The sequence below is a fragment of the Dinoponera quadriceps genome, unplaced genomic scaffold (genome assembly GCF_001313825.1).
Source record: "Dinoponera quadriceps isolate SergipeBrazil2010 unplaced genomic scaffold, ASM131382v1 scaffold2183, whole genome shotgun sequence".
NCBI classification, from domain to species: Eukaryota; Metazoa; Arthropoda; class Insecta; order Hymenoptera; family Formicidae; genus Dinoponera; species Dinoponera quadriceps.
In genome coordinates this window covers 1,526,980-1,552,914 of record NW_014556922.1, presented here as the reverse complement: position 1 = coordinate 1,552,914, position 25,935 = coordinate 1,526,980, and the positions used below count along the sequence as shown (strand labels likewise).

The following is a 25,935-nucleotide window of genomic DNA, read 5'->3' as shown; positions in this document are numbered from 1 at the left end:
TACTGTTACTACATAAATGGGAAATATCTTTCAAATCTTTTCTTGATCTCACTATGATGATATCTACATCATTTTATATTCAGCATGAAGTTTAATCAATTGTTAAAAAACACGGAAATATTTATTAATGATTCTTTCCTTTTTATTAATCTATACCAAAAATAGTTTATATGATAAAATAAATAAAAATATATACATGTTGATCCAATATATCCGTATAATACCTTTTAAATATTCTAAATTGATACAACTAAGGACGTTTTAAGTTCTTTGTATAATTCTCAAATGTCGCTATATGCTGTTTTTTCAGAAAACTTTTAAATCCTGAAAATAACACAAGATATATTTTTCCAGTTAAATATCTTTGAATCACTTTGTATATACAACTTGATATCAAAGATTACAGTTTTTCCTCTCATCATCTTTTACCATATATTATTGCTTATTAATCTTTAAAAGATATCTTACACTTATCTATAATAGTTACCTATAAATAAATGTTGCAACTGTCTGCTCGGTGGAAATAAACTCGATAATGTTTTCAGCAATTCATCGAAATCGCCACTTTGTGTATATCTCTGTATCATTGTTGCGAACAACTTATAATCACTCACTGATAATGCCTGTTTTACCTTGAAGCATTATATTTAAATTAAGGTTGCATCATTTTCTACTTTTTTTTTAGAAACATCATTGAACAATTTTATACTTACATCTTTTAAATATTGTTTTCCCAGTGTCTTTTTGTCATCCTTATTGGCCTCTTTATCACTTTGTGTGAAACTTATAGAATTACTTCCCGGATCTGCTGATGGAACGGTGGAAGGGCCAGAAAAATATGTATCAACTTTAGGTGGCAAAATATTAATTTTTCTACGTTTCACGGCTGGCTCATTGACGTGCTTTGCTAGTTCGCAAGTACTCTGATGGTCTTTTAGTTTGCAAGTACTAAAATTGATCGAGGATTGTGGCTTCAGTGACTGTTTGTCTTTTGCACTTTCGTTCAAATACATATCTAGATTAAAGCTATCATTTGTTGATTTCGTTGTTACGATATTGCTTTGTGTTTTCTGTTTGAGCGAGTGTGGCACCGTTGTTTCAAATCTGGCACCCACAGCAGGTAGTGGAACAATATTATTCCCATATTGTGAGTGAGTGGCATCAGGTTGCGGCAGCTGGAGTCGCGTTCGTGAGTTAAAATAAATTATTTAATAGCTGTACAATTACATTTAAAAAAATGCACTCAATTAGAATGTAAAAAACTTACGGTACTCTCTGCATATCTGAAGAATTCCCGTAATTCTTTTGTGATCATACCGAAATTCGTAAATTTCTTGACGTACGGCCTGAGCCAAGCAGACAATTGTTTCTTAAAGTTTGGGTTCTCAAATCTACAATCACAGAGTATCACAGCACCATAGTCGTTTTTATGTCTTATTATTCTACCAATAGCTTGATTAACAGCCCGTGATGCCTCGAGCTGATACCATTCTTGCCCTGTTAAACCCTGAACATTAAATTTATTCGTGAGTACCACATTAAAATTATCACAGTGTCATTATCTTTAAGTGTCAACATTTACGGATTTATACACCTGTTTTTCTGCAGTTCTTATTTCCTCCAAGTATCTTTGCTTCAGCATAACTCGCGGGTCTTTCAAAGGCGGAAACGGAAGACCGATGATTAATACAGCCCTGCCGTTCGCGTTAGCAAAGTCCAGACCCTCGCTGACTTTTCCTCTGCACACCGCCATAAAAACGGCCCCCTTGCACGACGGGTCTTTGATCTTTTGATAATACTCATTCATCACATTGACAAATCCATCCTTAGAGTTGGGTTCTACATAAATAGGCTGTTATCCGGTATAATTAGTATCAGAAAATACTCTGCGTCGTGTGAGGTACACATAAATTTGCATGTTCGTTACCTTACGCTCGGTAATTTGCGTCCACAGACCCATATTTTGCCAATCGTCCCTACACTTCTTCATGATCGGATATGAAGGGAAAAATATTAATAAACCGTGAGGTACAATGCAACTGAAGTTATATATTGTTCTTCCAAGAGACGCAATGTATTTCGGATCATTCCTGTGGAGGGGTACAAGGATTATGACGAAAAAAAGACTATCGCGATTATTGATGATGTATTATTGACAGTACCGGTAGATTATTGGCAGTAACGTTTACCTGGTATTGTAAGACGAATTAAGCGGGTGATTATCCGGTCCTTGGCTGAGAACACCAACACACATTTGTTCCTTCGTCACAATATGCGGATTCTCTAATTGAACGGCGATTGGTATACCAAGTTCGGATATAAATGGTTTCAACGGAGATAATGTACCGCTCGTGAGCACCACCGAACGTACCCCTTGTTCTACCATTTGTTGCATACTGTAAAATATATTTATCGTTATAGCATCTCAATATGACTCAAATAATGTATCTTTTCTATTGATTCATACCCGAAACCAGGACTGAAACACCAGTAACTGATAAGCTTTCCGTCAGCTTTTGTCGTTGTCTTTTTGCTCTCCCAAATGTCACTCTTATAGTTCTTCTTCTGTTCTTCTATCTGTATATGAACTTTGTAACAGCGCTTCACCTTTTCCATGTGACGCACGATAGAAGCACCGCTATTAAACGCAATCTTCAGTAAATCACAAAATTTTTGCAGAGCATTTCCCTTCCTCGCAAATGGCGAAGTACTGGTAGTTGTGAGATACAAGACGATCTTCTCCAATTTCTCCACCACGATTTGCTCTTTGCCATGTGTCAACTGTTATGAAAATGGTGTATTCAGCGATGTATTATTTCATGTATTATTTCATGTATTATTTCAATAATATGACGTTAAAGAACTTTAAGATTGCCTACCTCAGCTTTTTCAAGCAGTTCAAAAATAAATCCACCTGGCAAAGTGTCTCCTTCGTTACGATTTTTCAGTTCAATGGAATCGATCGCTTTCTCCAGCTCCAAAAACATCGCCTTTAAGATGCATAAATCCTCCGCTGTGAAATCTCTTTGGACATTTTCTGTTAGGAAGTCATTCTGTAGTTCCGCTTCCTTAGCTATATCTTGCATTATTCCAGTTACTTCGTCGATACACATTGCAACATCTGTACTACTTATCTGCAAATATACACAATGTTCATTTAATTATGTAATAGATATTAAATATCAAGGGAATAAATATTTGTTTCTATACCTGTAATGACGCTGCTTCTTCGCAAACTTTTTCAACATTGTGAGCTTCATCCAGCAATACTACAGTATTTTGTAAGTCTATACCTTGTGACTTGCGTGTTTTAGGATCAAGCAAATAATTATAAGGCATAAAAACGATATCCGCGCTTTGTTTTAATTCCTTTGCCAAGAAATAAGGGCAGCACTTGTGCTTCTGTCCAGCTTTAACTAGGTCTTCTATATCTAGTATTTCTTGCCTAAAGGTAGGATCATCCTTTCTAAAAATATCAAAATTTATATGTATATACATATATATATTCTCTTGTATTTTTTCTGTTTATATTGAAATTTATTTCAGATATTTAGATATTATAGATACCTGGTCTCAACATTATTGAAATAAAAACAAGTTCTTGACTTTACTTTGGAATGGCACATATGTATCTTATTAAAAGTTGTTGTTTCTTTAGAAACTTCTGGATGAATACACAATTGATCTCGAGATCCCAGCACAGCTGTGGATATATGCTTGTACGAGGTTCTCTTCAACTCGTGCATAGCTTGAGAAAGTTGAGAATGTGTTCGAGATGCATAAATGACTTTAGGCATGGCCCAACCAAAATTTTGGAGATTGTCAGGTACTCCTGCTGCTTTTTCAAGTCCACTGGTTAAATGCTTAAAAAAATTCCCTCCAAGGTCTTTCTTCTCAATTGCTATTACTTGAGCTTGTAATTGAGCTTTCTTCGCTAAAAGCCAGCTTAACGAGGAACATAACAGACTAAGAGTCTTTCCAGTGCCTGTATAATATTTATTCAATTAGCAAAAAATCAATGTAGGAAATATTAAAATATATGAATACGAAATTGTTATTTTAAACCGTAAACTAAATTCCTAAATTTCAACCGTAAATACATGTGCGTGCATGTAAATAAAAATACATACCTGTGGGAGATTCCAATACACCGTGTTGACCATTTTGCAGACATTCTATCACTTTACGCATATATTCCTCCTGTACGGGATACGGTTTAAAAGGGAAGCTGACAATAATATCATTAATCGTGATATCTGGCATCTTGTAGGTTGATTAGAAATATACTAATTGCAGCAACACTTTGCAATTATGACAGATTTTCCCGCCTGCAACCCAACCTAACTTCACTCGGCAAAACGCTGCTTTACGTACATTTTTTCTGCACGAGTGCAGAAAGTTCAGCTGAACTATACGCGCTCAGAATGGAAAGTACAGAGGGTACGATCGGAACTTCTTGTTTACTAACCTCACCGTGACTCGTTGAACATATCTCCGCAGCTGAGTTTGAGTTTAACCAATGAGAAGTACGACGGGTAGTGGGAGAGCTTTGGTTTCTACCTATATCTATATGATAACGCTGCGATAAGGATTTTTGTTTCGATGAGAAAACTGTGCTGACTGAAAAATATTTAGTGGGCCATCCACTTACCGGGAGGAGACAACTTGAGATTAGGTTAGTGTTAATCAGCTGATCAACCGGTGGAACAGCCGCAGCAGACACGGCACTATTCACGTAACAGATTTGTACGTTTTTAAATTATTTCTTATTGGTTTATTTATCCATAAACGAATCCGTAACGTTATTCTATCGCGATATAAGCGGGGAAAATTAATTAGAAGAACAATAGAACGATTCTTCTTTCTTACCACGTACGATGAGTTGAAGGTCAACAAGCGTTGGTTGTTGACCTCGAAGATAATGTTCCGTGTATTAAGAAAGTGATCGGAAGATGACAAAGGAAGTAACGTAAGGTTTAAGAATTCTGAAATTTGAATCTCTCCAATCGCACAATACGGACGCGATATTTTGGTTGCTCTTTTCAAATATAACGGACATTCACATTCCGTTGTAACTTTGAGTGAATCGTACGAAGACACTTAATCATTGATAATCTAACAAGATATAATTTCGCTCGGTAATATTTGAAATGAACGCGATGAATTTTAAAACGTTCAGTCGCTCAATATTCCCAACTCCTTTTTGGTATCAATATAAGATAAAAGGTCAGTGTCGGAAGCTTATCTCAGAGACATAAATGTATTAACGAATACGATTTGTGCTCATTAACAACGCTTTGTATCCATTAAATTGTCTTTAATAAATTTGTATACTTAATTAACCAGTATAGTGCTTATTAACTATGCTTCGCTATATGGTTTTATATTCAAAGTAAAATACATATGTATTTTCCTTTTGATCATATATTCGAATTATCTTGTTATTTTTATACAATTGCACATATATCACGTATATTAATTATGTGTCTATTTTTTTTTCTTTTTGCAGTGTATGATTGTAATTGAACATTCACGATGCGTCTGGTAATCTGTGACTCGGTAGACTATGTTTCGGAATGGTCTGCAAAGTATGTCTTAAAGAAAATCAAAGACTTTAATCCCAATGAAAACAAATATTTTGTACTTGGCCTTCCTACAGGTACATGGTGACTTTTATCTTTTATATATTTTATTTTTCTAATATCTCATTAATGTGTGAAAAGTAATCTGACTTATATATAAGAATATGAATTCAGGACAGGCTAATTGAACAAAACGATATCAGTCAGAATATACATATCTCATTCATTTTTTTATGTCTCTTTCTCTCTCTTCTGTTCAAACTCTCTAGGAGGTACACCTCTGGGAATGTACAAGAAGCTCATAGAATTTCACAAGGCAGGAAAACTCTCCTTCAAATATGTCAAGACGTTCAACATGGACGAGTACGTCGACTTACCGAGAGATCATCCGGAATCCTATCATCATTACATGTACCACAACTTCTTCAAACATATAGATATCAATCCGAAGAATGTGCATATACTCGATGGGAACGCGCCTGATCTCGAGAAAGAGTGCGACGACTTTGAGAGGAAGATTAAAGAGGCTGGTGGAGTAGAATTATTTATCGGAGGTTGGTATGATAGTATTTTTGAGAACGCCGGAGTTCTTAACGTTAATCTGTGATGCTGTACGTGTGAAGATGATTTTACGCGACGCTAATTTTGTGAAATTAGGGATCGGTCCAGACGGACATATAGCTTTCAACGAGCCGGGCTCGTCGTTAGCTTCTCGTACCAGAGTGAAGACTCTCGCGCACGACACCTTGGAGGCTAACGCGAGATTTTTTGGCAACGACATCAACAAAGTGCCGAAACAGGCGTTAACTGTAGGCGTTGGCACCGTAATGGATGCTAAGGAAGTAATGATTCTTATCACCGGTTCTCATAAAGCATTTGCGCTTTACAAAGCGATAGAGGAGGGTATCAATCATATGTGGACGGTATCTGCGTTTCAACAACATCCACGTACAATCATAATTTGCGATGAGGACGCGACTTTGGAGTTACGTGTGAAAACGGTGAAATATTTCAAGGTAACCTATCTATCTTTTTTTTCTCTTTCTATATATATTTAAGGCACATTTTTCTTTGGTTCGGTATCTTTGCATGGTAAATTGGAATCTATCTATATATATCTAAGGTGTAAACCTTTCTTGGCATCTCTGTATGGTAAATTGAAAGCATGCTAAATCGGTAGGATGGAGAAGTTTTCACGTAAATCTATATAATCCGTATATAATCACCCAAATACATTTACCTATTCAATTTATATATGTTTATATCTGTATGTATATTTGTAATTACTTTGAGTGTTGTTTAGGCCCTCAGTGATGTACACCTCAAGTTGATTGAGGAAGATGGACCTGCAATCCCCCGTCGTACAATGCAAAACGATTAAAATGGTACTTATCCAGGGTTTCTGTAATTAACAAATTTCATCGATAAAATCCATGTTCACATTTCCCTTTTTATTCCGTAAAAATTTGTTACGTGTCACACGCCACATGTGTCGCGCACTTATTCTCGTAAATTTTGTTATATTTTGTGTAAATTGTAATTGACTCTAAAGGTATACGGTTCACCATACTTTCTTCCTTGCAGGTTTTAGCAGATGTTCATGATAAATTAATCGAGAGAGAAGAATGAATTTTTAATGGAATAAGAAGGATTTTTATTATGACGGATTTATACGAGAAGAATTCCAAACAATCAAGAGTAGTATCAACATGCAGGCGATCGCGCTGTGATTGAGAAATTACAACATATAATGCAACATTTTTATATTCATTATTTTACTTCATACTTTCCATATAAAAAAGATTTCTATTCTATACGTCGTTTTGCAAACTGCCATATAAATATCAGGGAAATATATTTTTGTATTACTGTGTTTTCTCTACTCTTTCCAAAATAAATATATATCCTCTTTGTCTATACATTCGTATGTTTATTACAGGAACCTCTCTTTAATAAATTATTTCTCCGGCGTGATAAATATTTTGATTGAAAGGTGACCGCCGTCGGACGAACAGCAAGTGGAATGTATGAATCATTTGAGAGAAACTGAGGGACCTCCGTGCGAAAAACGAGGTCAAATTGCTTAAGTAATCAAGAGAAACGGAGAATCAGCCGTTCCTATTTTAACGCCGCAGGCGCGGTAGATCAGTGATGGCGTAGCCGGAGAGCGCGCAAATCGACCAAGTAACGCCTCTTCCCTTTCGAAGATTTATCTCATTCGGCGCCGGAGCGCGTACGTGTCATGATACCATTGCATAATCATGACTAAGCGCATAAAGATTGAACGGATAATAGAGGAGGTGAACTGCACGGTCTCTGTATTATGAGTTGATTGTTCAGTGGGAGCGGTGGATCTGCTGGTGGGAGCAGGAAAGCACGAGACCATCACGCTCGGACATCAACTTGGCCAATTGTGATCGGCAGTGTCAGTCGAGCACGAAGAACGACAAGTGCGAAACAAAGTGTGCGCATCTTCTTCCTTGCCGAGCGATCATGGGCGACGAATATCAATTGAAGACGATCGAGCTGCGCGAGCTGCAGCCGCTGTTGAGGCGTACGTTTGACGATCGCCTGATTGTGGTGCGTTACACTACGAAGAACCTCCTGCCGCCCGGCGAGAATTACGGCAGCACCATCCTGAGCGTTCACGCAGTCATCAAGCGCGACGACGATGCAGACGAGGAGGATCTTCACCTTGTGGCGAAGATGTCACCGCCGACGAATTATCAGCGGAATATGTTCGACAGTCCGTTCACCTTCAAGAAGGAGATCTTCATGTACGAGAACATATTGCCTTATTACAATCAATTGGAGAGAGAGGCAGGTCTGCGGGAGGATGAGCTGTTCGACATATTGCCGAAGTATTATCAGTCCCGGATGTCACTGGACCCGGAAATCGAGTTCGACGACGATGCGGTTATCTTGATGGAAAATTTGACTGCACGCGATTATTACGTCGGCGTCAGGGCTAAAGGTAGCGATGAGTAGGCACGTTGTGATGACATCCTGATGACGATCGCTCGAGATATCGATCAAATGTTTGCGTTGTATCGCGCGAAACTCCACCCTGAAAAAGCATGACGCGCTTAATTTGGCTTTCTCGAACAGTGCTGCGTTCTTTCTCTGGATTTATTTTTAAAAATTTATTTTGAAAACAAATCTGTGAAAGATCGCATCAACTCAGAAGTCAAATAGTACATTTCTCCGTATCGCCTAAAGTACCAGATTAAATGTTACGTGATATAATGTTTACACTTTGCTCCGATATAAGATCTCTGACGTCAAATATGAAGTATCATCTCGTGGAATATTTATTTTTCGATCACATTATTCGAATAATATGTGTAAAAAATATGATGGATGAATCGACTTTTCTTTATATAAGCGCGCTAATGCACAACAATGCGCAATTGTATCTTTTCTAAATTGTAAGTATGTGTTTTCCATATGTATTTCTCTCACATCAGTTATCAACAATTCATTATTTCGTAACAAAAAATCTAATCGGGTACTTTATATCATACAGAGAGATTGATAGATACAGAAGGCATAAATATTTATGCTGATTCAATACATAACTAATGGATCTAACTCTTCGCGTTGAAAATAGCAGTCTGGGTAAATCGTTTATCAAGATTCGTCTCGTGTCATCTTGTAACATCTTTCCTCTTATTATCAGCACGATTTATGATTTTAGCGACACAAACGCAATCTGTTACGTCGATCCTTGATATTGCTTTTCTTCGTAAGAGCGATGAATCTTCCTCTTTTTGTCCACATATCATGAATTTTATGATCTGTCTGCAAATTCAGCCGTGAAGAGAACGTTCCGCGTGAAATCGCTAAGATTGCATCACATGATGCATCACATGATCGTGGTGTCCTTACCGTTTATCTAAAAATCTCAAGTACTCACAATTACATCAGAACGTTTATGTATCGAAACGTCAATATTGGTGGGCAATACACACCGCGAAATAACAAGCGTAACGATCGAATTTTTTGTTTGCCCGAGCAGGCTATGACCTCGAACACTCGAGAGTCGCGATACGCGCGATGGCGAGGTTCCACGCACTGGGCATGGCGACCAAGGAGAAGAGACCGGAGCATTTCGAGATGCTGAAGAAACGCGCCAAGTGCTTGGACTTCAAGGTCAAAGACTTTGAGGATGTGCACAATGTGATGCTGAACAAGATGCAGGAAGATCCGGACATAGCCGTGCACATTGACCGGTGCAAAGCGGTATTGGACACCGCGATCGACGAGACGAATTCCCTCTTCACCGCCACGCCGGACGAGCCGTGGTCTAGCATTATTCACTCGGACTTTTGGGTGAATAACATTATGTTCCATCGGGACGAGGAGGGCCGTGTGGACGACGTCAAGTTCGTGGACTTCCAGAACTACCTGTTCCTCAGTCCGGTGCGCGAAATGGTCTTCTACCTATTTTCCAGCACGACCGAAGAGGTGCAGGAGAATCATATCGACGAGCTGATAGATCTCTACCACGAGACGTTGATAAGCGTGTTGGAGCGCATGGACTGCGACACACGGCCGTACTCGAGGAAGGAATTCGACGCGAAACTGCCGGGCGACGCCAAACTCGAATTTACCCACGTGTGCTTTATGCTCAAAGTCCTCACTTTGGACACGAAGGAGACGGAATTCAACTACGACAAAATAAAAAATATTATGGTATCATACCGAGGCAATGACGTGTTGCTCCAACGATTACGCATAGTTGTATTATATTATGTTAAACACAACTGGATTTAAGATGCAGATAATCCGCTCCCCGGTGCCAAATGCATTATCTTATTAATGCGAAGAGTATTGCATTCCATATAGCAATTATTACACGTAACGCGACATGTGTATCGCGTTATTCCGTAAGTCATATGTAAAACTGACGATATAGCGCAACTAATTAACGTGAATCGTGGTATATGAATTTTACGAACTAGACATATATAAGAAAAAAAATGTGTATTTTTTTTTTATACCATATGTACAAGAGTACTGTGTACTTTTGCTATGTACAAATCCTCACGACTGCTACAAGCCTAAACGCAGAATCACCTTTTGACGAAACTATTATTTCCTCTTGACCTTGGGGATTTTCCTGTTTCTATTCCTGTTCTTCACATTCATGACTTCGTAGAAATTGCTCCCGACCTTTTTCCTCCTGTCGGCGCGTTCTATGGCTCTTCGCTGTTTACTCGTTAATTTTTTCTCCGACGTTTTCGCACTTCCCACGGAGCGCACCGATGAGACGACGAATGTGCCGCTGCTACATTCCATCCTGGTGGTCTCACTGTCGCTGGAATCGTAATTCTTGTCCACGATGTCGAACACACTCTGCTTCAGATTATCTTGTTCGACAGGCAAATGAATCTCCGCATCAGAACACTCATTATCGTCTCCTCCCGCCGACACTTTTCTCTCTACATTCCCGTCGTTCTTTTCAACATCATCTTTGCTCTTCTTACCTTCAGTCTCATAACATTTTTTATCTTCCAAATTATTCGAATTGTTCGGTTCTTGCGGATTTACGTTTGATTTGTCTTCCGTTGTACGCGAGCTATCCTTCAATTCCGATTCATCCGCCGATTCGCTCTCTGTGCTATTTTCATCTTCTACCTCGAGAGATTGATCCGCGTAGAGGTCATTTCTCACGTCGTCGCCGGAATATAGCAAACCGACGCGAATTTTCTTAAAGTTTTGCATTACCGTTATCTGATTGTTTACCGGTTCCTGCTTAGATGAATTATCAACCTTTCCTATCTCCCCGTTATCGATAGCTTCTGCCGTATTATCATCTCGCGTTTTATTGCTGGTTACTTGCTGCTTAGATAACGGTTCCTCGAAACCTATTGGTGGAACGTAAAACGGCAATTTACCGCGTTGCCAATCGTTCAGCACCATACGCGCGGCGATCGTGACGTCAGGTTCCCCCTTCTTCAAGAGCTTGCCTGTTCGACGCGCCAACTTCTCCAAGAAATCAACGTGATCTTCCCACTCTTCGATCTTGTAAGTTTTACGCATGTACTCGGGCTTCACTCTCTCCAAAACGGAGGACACGTAATCCTCCGGGTTCTGAACGAGTTCCACTCTCACGACCCCTTTCAACACCTTTTCCGTATCGGTTTCCGCCGACGGATAAACGACACCGGGACAGTCTATCAGATAGATGCGGCGCATCAGAGTTATGTATTGCCACACCTTTGTTTCGCCGGCGATAGGCGCTACCTTGCAGACCTTCTTGGAGCGCAGGGTGTTTATGATGGAGCTCTTTCCCGTGTTGGGATATCCTATGAAACCCACGCTGATCTGCTTCTTGTCGACGTGCAATTTAGCGAACTGTCTCAGCAGATTGATCAAGGAGCCCTTACCGAAAGGATGCGTCAGAGAGGCGTGGAAGGCGACCGTTGGATATTCTTTACTCAGAATAGCCACCCATCTCTGTGTGACCCAGGTCGGCACCAAATCCACTTTATTTAAAATGAATATCAGGTGCTTGTAAGATTTCTCAGTCTTCAAGTATTTCTCCACAGGCGGAGATCTAGTGCCTAACGGGTCTCTCGCATCCAATATCTGTAGGACAACATCGGAGGAATCGATGACCTTGTACAGTTCGTTCCATATCCTCTTGCTTTGTCCCGCTGCCATCACCCAGTCTCTCTGCGCATCCTTCACGCCCGTGTCCTCGCGAATAAGATCATGATCTTTCGTGTCTTTGTCCTTGCTGTAAGTGTCTTCTTTCTCCTCGGCTAATTTTTGCAGCTCGTTGTATGAAGTCACCATTAAATTAGGCCTCTTCCTGACCTTTTTCGGACCGAAGACGCTCTCGAAACTCTCCGTATCCAACAGATGTACTCTGGCATTCGCTGCTTTCTGCTGAAGTAAAGTCACAGGCAATTGAGTGGGTTTCATAACCACTTTGTAGGGATCCTTCATAGCTGCGCCTAATTCAGCCTGGAATTTCTGTAAAGCGTTCTGTGAAATGACTCGTGAGTTGCCAAACCATCTTTGAGATGGCTCCACACGCGACATAGTCCCAGACTTGTTCCAACCTTGAAATGGCGCAGGACTAATGATTTTGCCAACACGATTACGTTTTGGTTTTTGATTACGATACATCTGCAGCCTCTTGATGGTTGCTTTAGTTCGTACCTTAGCGACACCTTTCAGTCCTTCCGTGGGACGTTCGGGATTCATGCTATGTCCTGAACGATTGAAACCCTCCTTCCGCGGAGGTTTATTGGTAGCTCGTGATTTTGCCATTATGTCTGTAATAAACACACCACTTTAAATTTTCCGGAATATGAACAGAATATATAAAAAGAAACAACCAAGTGATGTTCATATTGTAGAAACGAATTCAACCTTTTTGATCACATCTGGTTATATACATGCCCCATAATAAGTTCAAACATTTATTTTACGTTAGCATTGGTTATTTTTCTATATGTAACATTAAATACATATTTAAAACTAAAGGGAAAGTGGGACTGAAAGAATTTAAGCAAGACCGTTTATTCTGATATGAAATAATTTTGATAATTATATGTTTCAATATTCAGTTGATTAATTAGAATGGCTCTCATAAATTATACGAATAGAAAAGAATATTTCTCGAAACTTTTTACAAAATAACCTATACACGTCGTATAAGGAAGACGTACGTACTCAGAGTTAATATAAAAGGATTATAAATGATAATTGACGAAAATATACTTACCAGTAATATGTTGTTTCCCTTAAGTTATATAAATAACTCACAAATTTAATAATTACTCAACATATGTAACAAAAACGACATAAACAAAAATTTACATGCGTCTCACACGTTAAATGGCCACGTGCCCGGTCTTTTTGTTAGTTTCGGAGTCTCCGCTACGAGCCGCTGCCGTATCTATCGAAAAATTGAGGTGTAGTAAAGAACAGACCTTATAGAACTTGTATGTTTATCGTGTACAAAATATTTAATTATTAGGAAAGAATTTTTTAATATATCTGTAGGTATTTTCATTATTCATTATTCGTGTAACAAAATCACAGGAATCTCAGGAAATGAACTTATTTTCAATTGTACGCGGTAGCAGCCATAGTGACGATTGGAATCGCATTCGATACTCGACAATGTCACTCCGAGAGTACGTCTGAATAATTTGTGGCCGATTTCAGTTCTTGTTGATACTATATCGCTTTGTAAGATAATTCGGGCCATTGATTCGCGTTACTTTCTCGATTATCATCTCGTTCACAATGCAAACAGAAGCGAGAAATTGAATTAATTGAAGTTAGCACTTGGAAATATCGATGCAATCGCATGTAATTGAGACGAAATCAGAGATAACCTTACGCTGACACCCGGTATACTGTCAATAGCCGATTCCGTACGCGCATGCGCGAAACGCTCCACACAATATAAGCAACTTCGCGGCACAATTCGTGGAAGAAATTCCGCGCTGAGAAGGTGGGGAGGGAACGTTTCATTCGTGGACGCACACATAAGTAGAAATCTCTGTGGAGATCGTCGTAAATATGTGGTGTCAAACTAACCATGCTGAGACGTATTAGTCGCCGCAAGAATTAGGTTTGCCGCAGCAATCAAAAGATGGTTTCGATCATCAAAAATCAGTTGCTGAAACACTTGTCGAGGTATGTCCGCGTGACCACGATTAATTAACTTAGACGTATGGTTTCGCGGTTTAGTGACACTCCGGGAAAAAATGCATCCACCCTTTTTGTATAAGCGAGCCACACGTCACGCTCTACGTTTCTTTAAGCCTTCTTATCTTTTAAACGTTCGTCTTATCGCGAATCGTACCAACGTGTCGCATATTTTCCGTCTTTTTGGCATGAATAATTTGTCGGACATATATTTACAGTAGCAGCTGGAAGAGAAAGTACTCTCTCCACCTCTCTCTTTCTTTCTTTCTCTCTCTCTCTCTCTCTCTCTCTCTCTCTCTCTCTCTCTCTCTATATATATATATATATATATCTATCTATCCCCATTCTTATAATTGAGGCACTCGTCATATCCTACCGATAGATGGTTTTATTTCGCTTTTACTCGGCAATGAAAGTCATTTTTGCAAATTGGCTGAATCAGCAAATAGCGCCATATAACTTTTGTTAACTATATAATATTTCTTTGTGTAGAAATTCATACATCATATGTGCTAATTAATATCTATATTAACTAAGCAATAAATACAGTTAATGAAAAATTTATTTGCTTCATTGTCCTTTCGCAACTAATAGTACATGAGTATATGCATGTCGAGCCATTTTTCTATAAACATTATAGGTTTACCAAGAATCTATCAGCTGACAAAATAAATCTGAGCACATTCAAGGGTGAAGGAGAACTGACAAATTTAGAACTCGATGAAATAGTTCTCACAGATTTACTAGAGCTGCCATCATGGTTAAGACTAACTAATGCTTGGTGCAATAAAGTTTCATTTCGTATACAATGGACCAAACTAAAAAGTGTTCCTATTTTTTTGGTAAATAAAATTTTTATATGCACACATGTGCAATTATACACACTGTCATCCATATACCGAGCTTATTTATTATTTATGCAAATAATACAATTATTTTATTTGCAGAGTTTGGATGAGGTTCATATAGATGTAGAAACATGTGAAGATTTAAGAAGCATGTCTTCCCCGCAGGGTATATCATCATATGCAGGTCCTGCAAAATATTCTTTTATACATAAAGTAATCGATGGAATAACTGTTGCTGTTAATATTGTGTTGGTCACATTTAAAAGTCCTGCATTCATTGCCTCAGTTCAGGTACGAAATTCATACCAGTCATAATGATGAGTTTACATAATATTTACGATAATATATAATAAAGAGTATACACGTAAGTCTATACTCAGTATTAAAACAGTAAATTAAACTAAATATGTTTTGCTTTTCACATTAACAACTTGTAATGCATTATTTAGATGAATCGGATCATGGTGGAATCCAAGTCAGCAACATGGCAACGATGTGATCTCAGAACCACTAGAGTAAAGGATCCTGATCGAGGGCAGTTGCTTATTTTTAAAGAGTTAGAATGGCAAACTCTTAGAATAGAGGCCCAGAGCACTAAGGACAAGAATCTGACACCACTTCGGTTGCTTACAAACCAAGCTAGGTGTCGAATTACCATAAAGAAAAGAATATCAGGTTTGTAGAGTAGCTTGAAATGTGGGTGAATGTGTTGTTTGCACCATTACTGAATTAAGTGTTCCTTGCAGATTGCTTTGTCATGGGCTCCAGGCTAGTAATCATTTTGGATGATCTTTTGTGGGTGTTAACAGACTCGCAGCTAAAAGCTGCGCTCCATTTCATCGACTCTTTGGGTGGACTTATCGAGAAAGCGACTATTCTCGAACGGAAAACAAAAGCCGCAAGGAAATTAGAGGTTTGTACAGTTCATTTGATTTTCTCCTCTTATGGAGTATCATAAAACTAATATAATCTCTCTGTCAATTTATATTTCTATTATTTTATATACATTTATATATATTATATATTATTTTTACTTTCAATTTATATTTCTCTATAATTTAAGGTCTTACCAGAATATCAAGCCCAGGTATCTCAGCAAAGTAGAACGAAGAGTCAATGTAACACAGCGATATCGAAGATATTTACAAGATACGATGTTGTAGAGACGTCATATCACTTTCTTTCTCAGCGTATTGATCTCCATTTGTGTGATGATGCTGGCGGTAAGTTTGGAGGAAATTTATATCGCTCGTGGCTTATGGCTAAATCGCACATTAGAAAAACTCTAACTACTATGTCATATATGCATTATACATAATATTTATTTGCTATCAAAATAATAGGAGGCAGATCTCTACATCCTGATCTTATGGAGGGTGGCGCGCTGCAAATTTCATTAGTGAAATTTCAAATTGATTATTATCCATATCATTTGGCGATGGCAGATAGGAAGCATTGGGCCAAATACAAAGAAAATGCCACACCTCACAGTCAGTGGTTGCAGCAATCGTTGAGTTCGTTTCGAAGTCAGTTTATGGATCTCATTGATTCCGGTAGAACGCAACACTCCCCATTGACGAGAAGTCAGGGAAACGTCGCAGGTTTGTGAATATCGGTTAATATAAATCGGTTATGTGTGTAGGCCGATATATAAACATTTATGTAATGTATTCTGTCTCGATGTACAGGTAGTACGACGAAAGGTTCTGGAGAAAATCTGGAAAAGAACAGTCAACCGCAGAACACGAACGTAGCTCCGTCCGAGCAGAAGAAGTCGCAACACCCCAGTGGCAATCCAGTGAAGAATTATGTCTTGGAGCAGCTTGCCAAGCTCATGACGACGTGCATCATCATCAGGATCGACGACTTTACCTTGTACAAAGTGACAACGACGTCGCGTAATCCGATGCCCAAGGAATTTATCACAGGTATTATACATTTTATGTATAACGTACACATTTAAGTATTCGTCAGGCTTGTGTGCTGTTTAATGAGATACGTTACGTTTCTTATCAGTCAAGTTTACCAATAATTATTTCATTTGACAATTGCACAGCTCAAACGAGGAAGAAGCATACACCAGGTACAAAATAGATCAGTAGCTGTAATCTGTGCTTGTGTTGATGTAACGTTGCACTTGAAATTCTAGCGTAATATTTAGTTTGACGGAAATGATTTGTTGTATCGCTTTTCGATTTGTTCCATTATTTATTCGATTTCTCGTCATGATGACTGATGTTAAATCATTTAAGATTAATCTGCAGCGTCTCTCAATGCGGTGCAGATTATCTCTCTCCCGCATCGTTACTGTATTAAGCCATTGCAGTGATTTATCTAAAACAATGTTGATATCACATATCACTTGCATTATAACTAGATTTTCTTTTCGTAGAAATGTTAGGTCGTGTGTTGTACAAATGCAATCTTAATGCTTCGAATAATTGTATCATAATAGAAGAAAAAACATGGTTACCGCATGTGTGAAACCCAATCCGACGATAGCTGGAAATATCACTTTTGTTGTTTAGGAATCAGATTTTATTTTCCTTAGTTCTACAGTTTTTGCTGTATCTATTTAAGCAAAATTTTTGTTTAGGTGACCGCGACAGATTCTGTCTTCCAGAAGATGTGACGATACTTCACGCTGAATTTACTTATTACTATTATCCCGGGGACATAACTTTCCCATGTAAGCAGATATCTGTGCAAATATTTTTATACGATACACGATAACTTAATTATTAATTATCATCACATAACGCGTTACATCACTTTTCAGTGCCACCACCGAAATTCTACGTACAGCTTAATCCCATCCAAGTGAACTTCGACGTCTGCTCGTGTCTTTGGTTTAATTCTTTCGCATTGAATCTTCACCATTCTCTTATAGGGAAAAACAAGCAGCTATCGCACAGTTCTACGCGTTTAATGTATTTCGACGTAAAGATAGAGGCTATACTACCAAGAGTAAGTTGATGGCACCGAGCCACAACATCATTGGCATCACTGCATCATGCGTACTTAATGTACATTCTATAATTGTCGCATTTTTATCTTAATAATGTCGATGTATAATTTCAGATAGTTTTCGAAAGCCAACAGGATTATCCGAACCAAAAGGACAGGCCAAAGTCTCTGCACCTTCAAACCTCCAGAGCGTCTATAACGAACGTCCGATCAACAGAAAGATCTTCCAGGGCGGACTTGGCACAGTGCCTGAATGCTTTTCAAATGGGACAAATGTTCTTTGGGGCTGAGTTTCCCAGTAAATCGGGGGATTTTCACGTGGTGACAGAAAAATTCCTGGCACACTGCGGAGGTATACGAATATCTTGCGCAAACATCTGAATCTGATAGATCTTCCTCTCGTTATCCTCTCGCGTATCTCTATTTCAGGCGCTGACAATATCAGACAGATACCGCCAAATTTCAGCAGCAATTCCGTGAATGAACTGATTCGCCAGCTGAACCGAGAACTTTTATGGACCGAGGCGAAAGATGTATGGTGCTGCAACTTAGAGCCTGTGTGGGGTGACTTTTTCGGAGCACGAGCCGTCGGTCAGAATCGACCTGTGCCGTTTTTGGACGCGTTTCCTCTGACATTGTGGTGTCACTTCACTACAGATTCATCGGTCCCGGAAAAGCCCTCGGCCGCGGATATTCACGGACTCGCGTACATAAGCAATCTAGTTAGCGTACAGATAAATCACTATCAGTATTTGTTCCTGCTCAGATTGTCGGAGATACTGTCCGAGATGGCCACGTATCTGGCTGTGGACTCGAATAAGATCTTGAAGATCGAAAGCGGCGGATCGTTGGTCATAGGCGCGTTGATACCGCAGGTGGAGGTGACGTTCGTGATGCCGTCGCACACGCCCGGTAAAGAGAACTCCGGCGGCGATTTGGAATCCGTCGTTCCCGACTCGTCTAGCATAGCGGACGATCTGATCGGGTCGTCCGTCGCTTGGCACACCAGCCAAGTAAGCGCGCGTGTCGATTTCAACGCCAAGAGAATGAACACGAGCAACGACGTGGAGACGCCGCAGAGCGAAGCGTCCTCGATGCTGTCGATGGATTATTCGCATTCCGCGCCAGCGACTCAGCCGGTTGTCACTTTCAAGCAAAACGGCACGAAGAAAGGCGAGCACGTCGGCCCGGTGAACGCGATCTGGTGCATTCCCGAGTCCTGCGGGCTGCAATACATCGGCGGCGAGAAGAGCGACGAGAAGAACGTGCTCCGACAATCGGCGGAAGCAACTACGGCGCATAAGCAAAGCAAATCGGACTCCAACACACCCTTCATCCCAAATAATTTCAATGTCGGTCTCTCGTCCATGAAAAAGGGATTCAGCAATCTAATGACGTCGATCGACTCAGCTCTGAAGGCTTCTCCGGAAGATGGTAGTAGCGACACGGTATCGATGAGAAGCGACGTTAGTTCGGACAGCGAGAATTATGTCCTCGTGAACCTCCAGGATCAAGGCAAGATAGACGCGGTATTCGGCATCGACAACACGATTAGGATAACAGCCGTGGAGGAAGCTACCGAAGTGGTAGAAGAGACGCCGGATACGCAAAGCGAGAAATCGATGGACAGCGTGTGCAAGAGGAAAGACTTGGTGAGTGACTACTTGTGACGATCGTGAACGCGAATTTTTCATGTTTATCATTGGAATAGGTAATAGAATCTTACATTTTCTCTCTGCAGGTTTCCATGGCAACGTTTAAGCTGTCAAAGGTCGAATTTATACAACAGTCTTGTGGCTATTCGTCCGCCATTAAGGTTCAGGTCTCTAACATTGATAATGATGAGTGTTCGTCCATTCCTTGGGACGAATTTCAGGTGAGTTAGAGATTTGGTGTGCTAACTACTATGATATAAGATATATATTTATACATATATACATATTTATACATATTTACGTTATGCTATATACATATTACTATATATATTATTATTATATTATAATTATGCTCTTTTTGGACGGATAAAATTGATTATTAATTGTATTGCTAATAAGAAATTTATTCTCTTTCTTCTTTTACGTTTATGTTAAAAAATCTTCATTATTTTCACACGATGTAGCTTGTTAATATTCCAGAGATATCATAACATTGTTCACAAAATTAAGTCAAAATTTGACAATATCTGTGGATTCAAAATATATTTCAGATGTAAATATTATATATCCGTAGTAAATCTATCTTTCTCTCTTTTTCTCTCTTATATTTGAAATAATTTGGTAATATTTGAATTTGAATCATAAGAAAATTATTTCTCCACGTGCATAACCATGCTTCAGAAAAGAAAGCATTGAACATTTTGTGATTTATTAATCATAGTAAACCTTTCCACATCTAGAGTATACATTTGAAATAGTGAGTTACTTGTGCATAAGCAACTAATACTTGAGTAGTCTTGCAGTAATTTGCTCATTATTATTTTTTTTTTTACATTACAACCAGTTGATATTATAAATGTGTATTCATACAATTTTTGTCTCTTAACTTTTTTTGCATGCCTCTCCCGCGTCTCTCCTTCTCTTGTGAATGTTTTTATGTGGCACTTGTGGCAGGTCAAGAGAAAGGTATTGGCAAAACATTCATACATATTAATCTTAGACATTATCAAAAATGTGCATGCGTTGTTATCGAGTTAAATTATATTATTATTAGGCATTCTGTTGTAATGGGAATTTTCTAAAATCAATACGAATTACTGCTATTCCCGATTAGTTCAAACGATTAATTCTCTCCTTCTCTCGTTATAATTACGCACTCTATACCTTTATCAATAGGTGTGTAAATTCTAATACCGGAAAAAACCAGCCAAATAGACAAATATTTATGCAAATAGTCACTTGTATATTTATATGATAATTATTCTTTTGCTTGATGTTGCTTAGGTTTATTAAAACAAGCGGATTGCATTTAACGTGTTTATTTGTCTACACTTTACTTCGATAAAACTTTACTACTACTACTTTATTTCGATAAAATAACTTTAAGATTTGCCAGATTTAATCATCATTTTCATTATTAAATTAGAAAGAGCTCACAGTTTGCAGATTGCAGTTTGATTTTTTTAATTTTTTGTATATTACAAAGTTAGCAAATTTAATTTTGGAACTTCCATTAACTGGATGTGGTAATGAAATATTTGTATGGTATGTTATCGGTTAGTTTTGCAAGTTACAAAAAGCTTGCGTTATAGTATTTGCGATAAAGGAATAATAATATGCTAGACCTGACTGTTAAATATTGTAGATACACGCATCACTTCACTTGCTTTATATATTATATATTGTAGATAAAATTATTAACAATGCGCTTTACACACTAGATTCCATGTTGAATTGCTTTGCGGCGCGTCTATATATGCTTTTGCATCTGAATGATATATTTTCTATAACTAATAATACGCTAAATCTCTTAACCCAAAATGGCTTGGAATTTGAGAAGTCTCTTATATTAACACAGTTTAAGAATCGATTTTTACAAATAATTAACAAGTCGAATAACGCCTTTGAATATACTGGAATTAAAACTAAGGTTTATATTTAATGTACATCCAACTTACGTTCCATCTTCAAGTCGCACCTAACGTATAGAAAGAATTTTCATAATTCATTCAGTGTCGGTAAATCATTTTGCCCCTACTGCAATATAGTATTACAATTTTAAGCAGTTAAGTTAAAATTGGTATAAAAATAGATATTTTGTTAGATATATATATTATGTAGTTTCTCAAGAATACATAAATTTAATACATTTACGCATTTTGTTTTCTTGATAGACCAAGTTCAGCTCGCGATCACGTGGCTGGGTAGAGTTGCCATCAGATTCTGACTGCAGATCGCGCGTTAAACTGCGTTTGGATCATGAATTGAAAAATAAGGAAGACTCCCGTAGACTTTCGGGCGCTAGCCAAAATACGAACGACAGTAGTAAGCGAGCACCTCAAGACCGCGCTAGATTGCCTGAGCAAGACACCTGTACGTCCGTCATCAATGTGCATGATAAAGAGAGTGTTATGAATTTATTCGAGGACAAGTTAGAGATGAAAGTCGGTAACGTAGCAATGGCGCTGTCGATGAGCTCGGTGACGGGTTTGGCAGATCTGGTGGAGGACGAGATCATACCCAAGCCGATTCCTATGCAGGTATATATATATATATATATACGTTATATTCTCACAAGGTTGTGTCGAATTTGGATACACGAAAGGACAATCTCCTTTTTATACGGAGAATGTACCGTTTCAGTTTATTGCAAGCACACGTTATTTTATTTCAGATATACTTAGAAAATATATCGTTACGTTTAAACGAAGATCGTCCGCCAAATAACATAACTTCCCCAGGCCCGATCCCAATAGATTTGAATATTTCCAAGCTTAGGATAGCGCGGGATACGAGCGGTGTGTTTCACATTGAACCCGTCGGTAAGTAACGCCATTCAAGAGAGTCGCGATCATTCTCGCCCTTTCTCTCTCTCTCTTTCTTTCTGCCACTTGCAGTTCATTACTGAGCTATCGATCGATCTTTCTTTTCCGTATTTTTTTTTTTTTTCATCTTGGTTACATCGTCCTTTTACGCCTGTAAATATACATGTATTTCTGCGATATCTCATGTTGTACGTAGGTCTTTTACATTGCGCAAGTGGCAGATTTCTGTTGGGAAGTAATTAATATTACATATCGCATAACTGTTCTGTGCACCCAGGCGGCCTTTCGAATGTGAGCATTGATATAACACACGTAGACGAGTAGCTTTAGATCTCGCTGCTTATGATTATTGCACCGCTTAAAGTGATATTTCATTCGATATATAGATATATATTTGATATATAGATAGAATATATTTTAGATACGCACACACACATACACTTAAATGAGCGTGACTCATTATCTTACGCGGTGGGCGAAGGAAAACTTTTCACATGAATATTATTTGACCGTTCTATTTTCAATTGTACATATTTTATTATCTTATGAATATGATTACATTATATTGTATCTTAATTACGAGAAATTAAATATGATATATTTTTTTTAAGTTATGTAATGTACATGTAACTTCATGAAATGTCATGCTATTACTTGCGATATATTGTGTATACGTTAATATCTTTATAGTTATTTGCTGTTCTCATCATTTAGTTGACATTACTTATAGCGCGTGTTTTAAATAGAACTTGAATACAACGTGACATTTACGAAAATTTTAGCTCCATTTCTCTCTTTTTGCCGGGGATCAAATTCCGAAGTAATTTGGCTAATGATTCTGTGTCGATACTACATACTTTATTCTTAGAAAACACATCACAAGAAATTTTATATATCGGTGTTGGATATCAGTTATCGCGTGAACTAGAGTAGTATCGGTATATAAACAATATTTTTCTAACGTTGGTTTCAATCCTTGCTCTCTGCACATATTTGATATTGATGTGAAGAACACACGCACATATATACCCTACTATAAATTTTTATAATTATAACATCTACTTCAAAATGAACTGGATATGTTATGTTTGTATGTTTCTGTATAAACTTTTCACGTAATTCGCAAGTTGGTTTATATAACGATTTTCTTCTTCTTTTTTCTTTTTTCTTTTAGTAACTATGGTGAGTGAGAGAGATTTGAATGCAGCATTATTGGGCGATGGGAATCATGCGCTTAAGAATACGGGATGCGAGGTGGAACTGAATGCACTGAGACAATCCAGCAAACAACTGAGACTAGATAACGAAGAGCTGAGGCGTCGTATGGGAGCTTTGGAAAGATTATCGGAAGAGAATGCGAAATTAATGCGCGTGAAAGAGGAGTCAGACGTGATAAGATCTCGCTTGAATGCTGCGGAGAACGATATTGCGAGCCTCCTAGAGGAAAAGCGGATCTTGCATGAAACCATAAGCGAGCTGCGAAATCAAAGGATGGAAAGCGGTCCTGCAGGTAGTAATAGAGCTTCGTGGTCTATTAAGAGATAGCATACCAGTTGTTTCGATTGCTCCAAATGTTGCAGTTCTAATAAATCTTAATCGGCTGTCTTTTCTATGTCCGATATAAGGAGAGAGAGAAGACGTTTGTTTTGATAAATTTAGGATAAATTTACGTTTATAATACACACGAAAAATTCAGTCGTTTATCTGATTATAAAAGAGAGGAAGAATGGGAAATATTGATATTACGAGGTTTCAACTTTGCAAGGATTAACGAGGGATTAGAGACTATTCGATTTTAATTTTCTCCGCAAACATTGCGCGAGGTGGTCTATAGTTATTCTTTCGGGACACATTACTCTTGTCTGCCGTAATTACGCTAGTAACTGCCGTTTAGATCTTTTATTGCTTAAAACAAAGTGATAAGAATCGTGCATAATATGTGCATAATAGCTCGCGCATAATATGCGAACTTACGTATGCAAACTTGAGTGGAGGATATATATCAACTTTCTTACTGCGATCGAGTACAAGGCGATAATAAACTGCAATATATTAGCGTGCGTTTCCTTTCACTGTTAAATTGATATTGAATCGGTGGTATGAATTCCTAATGAATGACAGAGGATTATCTGTGTGTGTTTGCCGTTTTACGGATAGCAATCGCGTGACTGAAAGTTGCGTACGACTGTATATATTGTGCACGTACACACATTTTGTTACACATCTGCATACATGACATCCTTCTGGAAGCGAAGCAATGGTCTTGAAGCGTTATGAGACGGAGGTTTTATTTATAGAGCTAGACTTCCGAGTGCACGTTTCGAAGAAAATCTGGATATCCTTTTCACGGTTCTCCTGTGTGTGTTTGTTGTACAACAATCGAAATATCTAATATAGTCTCGTCATGCTGGGATATCAGAAGGATACATATGTATGCATAACTGATTAAGCAAAGCGCGCTAGTCAGAACATCGCAATACATATTGATTGATTTCACGATCGACTATATTTTGACATCATTCTCATAGGTGTACCGAGATCCGTAAAGAGTGTATCGTGAAACACAATGAATTAGAGCATATAATTGTAACTTAATAATTAATAGTCGAGCCTACGGATAGACATAGACTGTCTGAAATTGGGAATTGACCTGGTGTGGTTGCATGATATTGTATAACATAATTTTGTATGACTGATTTAAATGACTTCATCAAACGATGAAAATTATACATAATAATAATACGGCAATGTGAATGGAACGCGTTCCAATAAGACTGTATAAAATTCGGAGATGTTGATCTATACAGTAGTCGCACTAGTGTCCTNGGGGGGGGGGGGGGAGGGTAATTTGTATAAACGTTAGAAATGGCGAATCGACAATGAATTTTTAACGGAAGGAAATGTAATATGGACCAGGCAGAAGATCGGTATGTCGCTAAGATCATCGGAGTGAGTACGAATTTTCATTTCACGATCCAGGTCTTGAAGATAAATAGCTTCCTTAGGGTTTGATTTCGATAGATTTAGTTTCTACGACGGATTGCTGGTCGATCCTATACAAATGGAAAGTATTTTTTTAGTGCGTGCGTATGAATACACGATGCAATTTAAGGTTTGTTTCATAACGTAGAATGTTTCTGCTCTTAATACACATCTGAGATACGATGTTTCATAGATACGCATTTCCATTTAGATTATATGCGGCTCCGAACGATGCGTTCCCTTGGCAAATACTTTCCTAATAAACCATTGCGAGAGTCGCGCGCGGGCGCGACATATGCATCGTATGAGATAATTTGCGTCTATGTTGATGCTGCAATTGTATGCGACGGTGTGCAGTTACGCGATTTATATTTGACTAGTGAACGCAACGAACAGAAGC

At 38.4% G+C, this 25,935-nt stretch overlaps 5 protein-coding genes and 1 long non-coding RNA gene across 11 annotated transcripts; 3 read left to right on the top strand and 3 right to left on the bottom strand.

Annotated features, from left to right (window-relative positions):
* Nucleotides 1-6: 6 nt before the first annotated feature.
* On the bottom strand, nucleotides 7-4,555 carry LOC106748408 (regulator of telomere elongation helicase 1 homolog). The gene is made up of 13 exons (XM_014626876.1): nucleotides 4,469-4,555; nucleotides 4,131-4,328; nucleotides 3,568-3,985; nucleotides 3,211-3,466; nucleotides 2,880-3,134; nucleotides 2,468-2,781; nucleotides 2,190-2,396; nucleotides 1,928-2,090; nucleotides 1,595-1,852; nucleotides 1,268-1,507; nucleotides 714-1,175; nucleotides 488-632; nucleotides 7-324 (listed from the first exon to the last, which is right to left on the bottom strand). Exons 2-13 carry the CDS (start codon nucleotides 4,261-4,263, stop codon nucleotides 251-253), a joined length of 2,925 nt encoding a protein of 974 aa, XP_014482362.1. The 5' UTR covers nucleotides 4,264-4,328; nucleotides 4,469-4,555; the 3' UTR covers nucleotides 7-250.
* Nucleotides 4,493-7,499, top strand: LOC106748411 (glucosamine-6-phosphate isomerase). 2 transcript variants are annotated; one of them, XM_014626881.1, is made up of 6 exons: nucleotides 4,493-4,675; nucleotides 5,510-5,659; nucleotides 5,852-6,136; nucleotides 6,240-6,598; nucleotides 6,886-6,967; nucleotides 7,167-7,499. In XM_014626881.1, the coding sequence occupies exons 2-5, from the start codon at nucleotides 5,536-5,538 to the stop codon at nucleotides 6,961-6,963; spliced, it is 846 nt and encodes a 281-aa protein (XP_014482367.1). In that variant the 5' UTR covers nucleotides 4,493-4,675; nucleotides 5,510-5,535; the 3' UTR covers nucleotides 6,964-6,967; nucleotides 7,167-7,499. The 2 variants fall into 2 exon arrangements, with proteins under 2 accessions (XP_014482367.1, XP_014482366.1); XM_014626880.1 differs by having other exon boundaries at nucleotides 4,493-4,746.
* Nucleotides 7,500-7,604: 105 nt separating this feature from the next.
* LOC106748410 lies at nucleotides 7,605-10,565 on the top strand. Its single transcript, XM_014626879.1, has 2 exons — nucleotides 7,605-8,556; nucleotides 9,601-10,565. Exons 1-2 carry the CDS (start codon nucleotides 8,076-8,078, stop codon nucleotides 10,356-10,358), a joined length of 1,239 nt encoding a protein of 412 aa, XP_014482365.1. The 5' UTR covers nucleotides 7,605-8,075; the 3' UTR covers nucleotides 10,359-10,565.
* Nucleotides 8,564-13,964, bottom strand: LOC106748409 (nucleolar GTP-binding protein 2). Of its 2 annotated transcripts, XM_014626878.1 has the most exons (3): nucleotides 13,324-13,964; nucleotides 10,662-12,871; nucleotides 8,564-8,649 (listed from the first exon to the last, which is right to left on the bottom strand). In XM_014626878.1, exon 2 carries the CDS (start codon nucleotides 12,864-12,866, stop codon nucleotides 10,677-10,679), a length of 2,190 nt encoding a protein of 729 aa, XP_014482364.1. In that variant the 5' UTR covers nucleotides 12,867-12,871; nucleotides 13,324-13,964; the 3' UTR covers nucleotides 8,564-8,649; nucleotides 10,662-10,676. The 2 variants fall into 2 exon arrangements, with proteins under 2 accessions (XP_014482364.1, XP_014482363.1); XM_014626877.1 differs by lacking the exon at nucleotides 8,564-8,649 and having other exon boundaries at nucleotides 10,552-12,871; nucleotides 13,324-13,963.
* Nucleotides 13,965-14,055: 91 nt separating this feature from the next.
* LOC106748406 (UHRF1-binding protein 1) lies at nucleotides 14,056-25,381 on the top strand. 4 transcript variants are annotated; one of them, XM_014626872.1, is made up of 18 exons: nucleotides 14,056-14,246; nucleotides 14,899-15,100; nucleotides 15,206-15,397; nucleotides 15,556-15,781; nucleotides 15,853-16,019; nucleotides 16,170-16,329; nucleotides 16,450-16,707; nucleotides 16,795-17,034; nucleotides 17,163-17,189; nucleotides 17,703-17,795; nucleotides 17,886-18,073; nucleotides 18,188-18,425; nucleotides 18,503-19,725; nucleotides 19,815-19,949; nucleotides 20,683-20,694; nucleotides 21,903-22,268; nucleotides 22,403-22,550; nucleotides 23,728-25,381. In XM_014626872.1, the coding sequence occupies exons 1-18, from the start codon at nucleotides 14,203-14,205 to the stop codon at nucleotides 24,096-24,098; spliced, it is 4,290 nt and encodes a 1,429-aa protein (XP_014482358.1). In that variant the 5' UTR covers nucleotides 14,056-14,202; the 3' UTR covers nucleotides 24,099-25,381. The 4 variants fall into 4 exon arrangements, with proteins under 4 accessions (XP_014482358.1, XP_014482360.1, XP_014482359.1 ...); XM_014626874.1 differs by lacking the exon at nucleotides 17,163-17,189; XM_014626873.1 differs by lacking the exon at nucleotides 20,683-20,694.
* LOC106748412 lies at nucleotides 17,099-17,998 on the bottom strand. Its single transcript, XR_001374755.1, has 3 exons — nucleotides 17,910-17,998; nucleotides 17,580-17,677; nucleotides 17,099-17,440 (listed from the first exon to the last, which is right to left on the bottom strand). It is a non-coding gene; the product is annotated as an uncharacterized LOC106748412 (long non-coding RNA).
* Nucleotides 25,382-25,935: the final 554 nt, after the last annotated feature.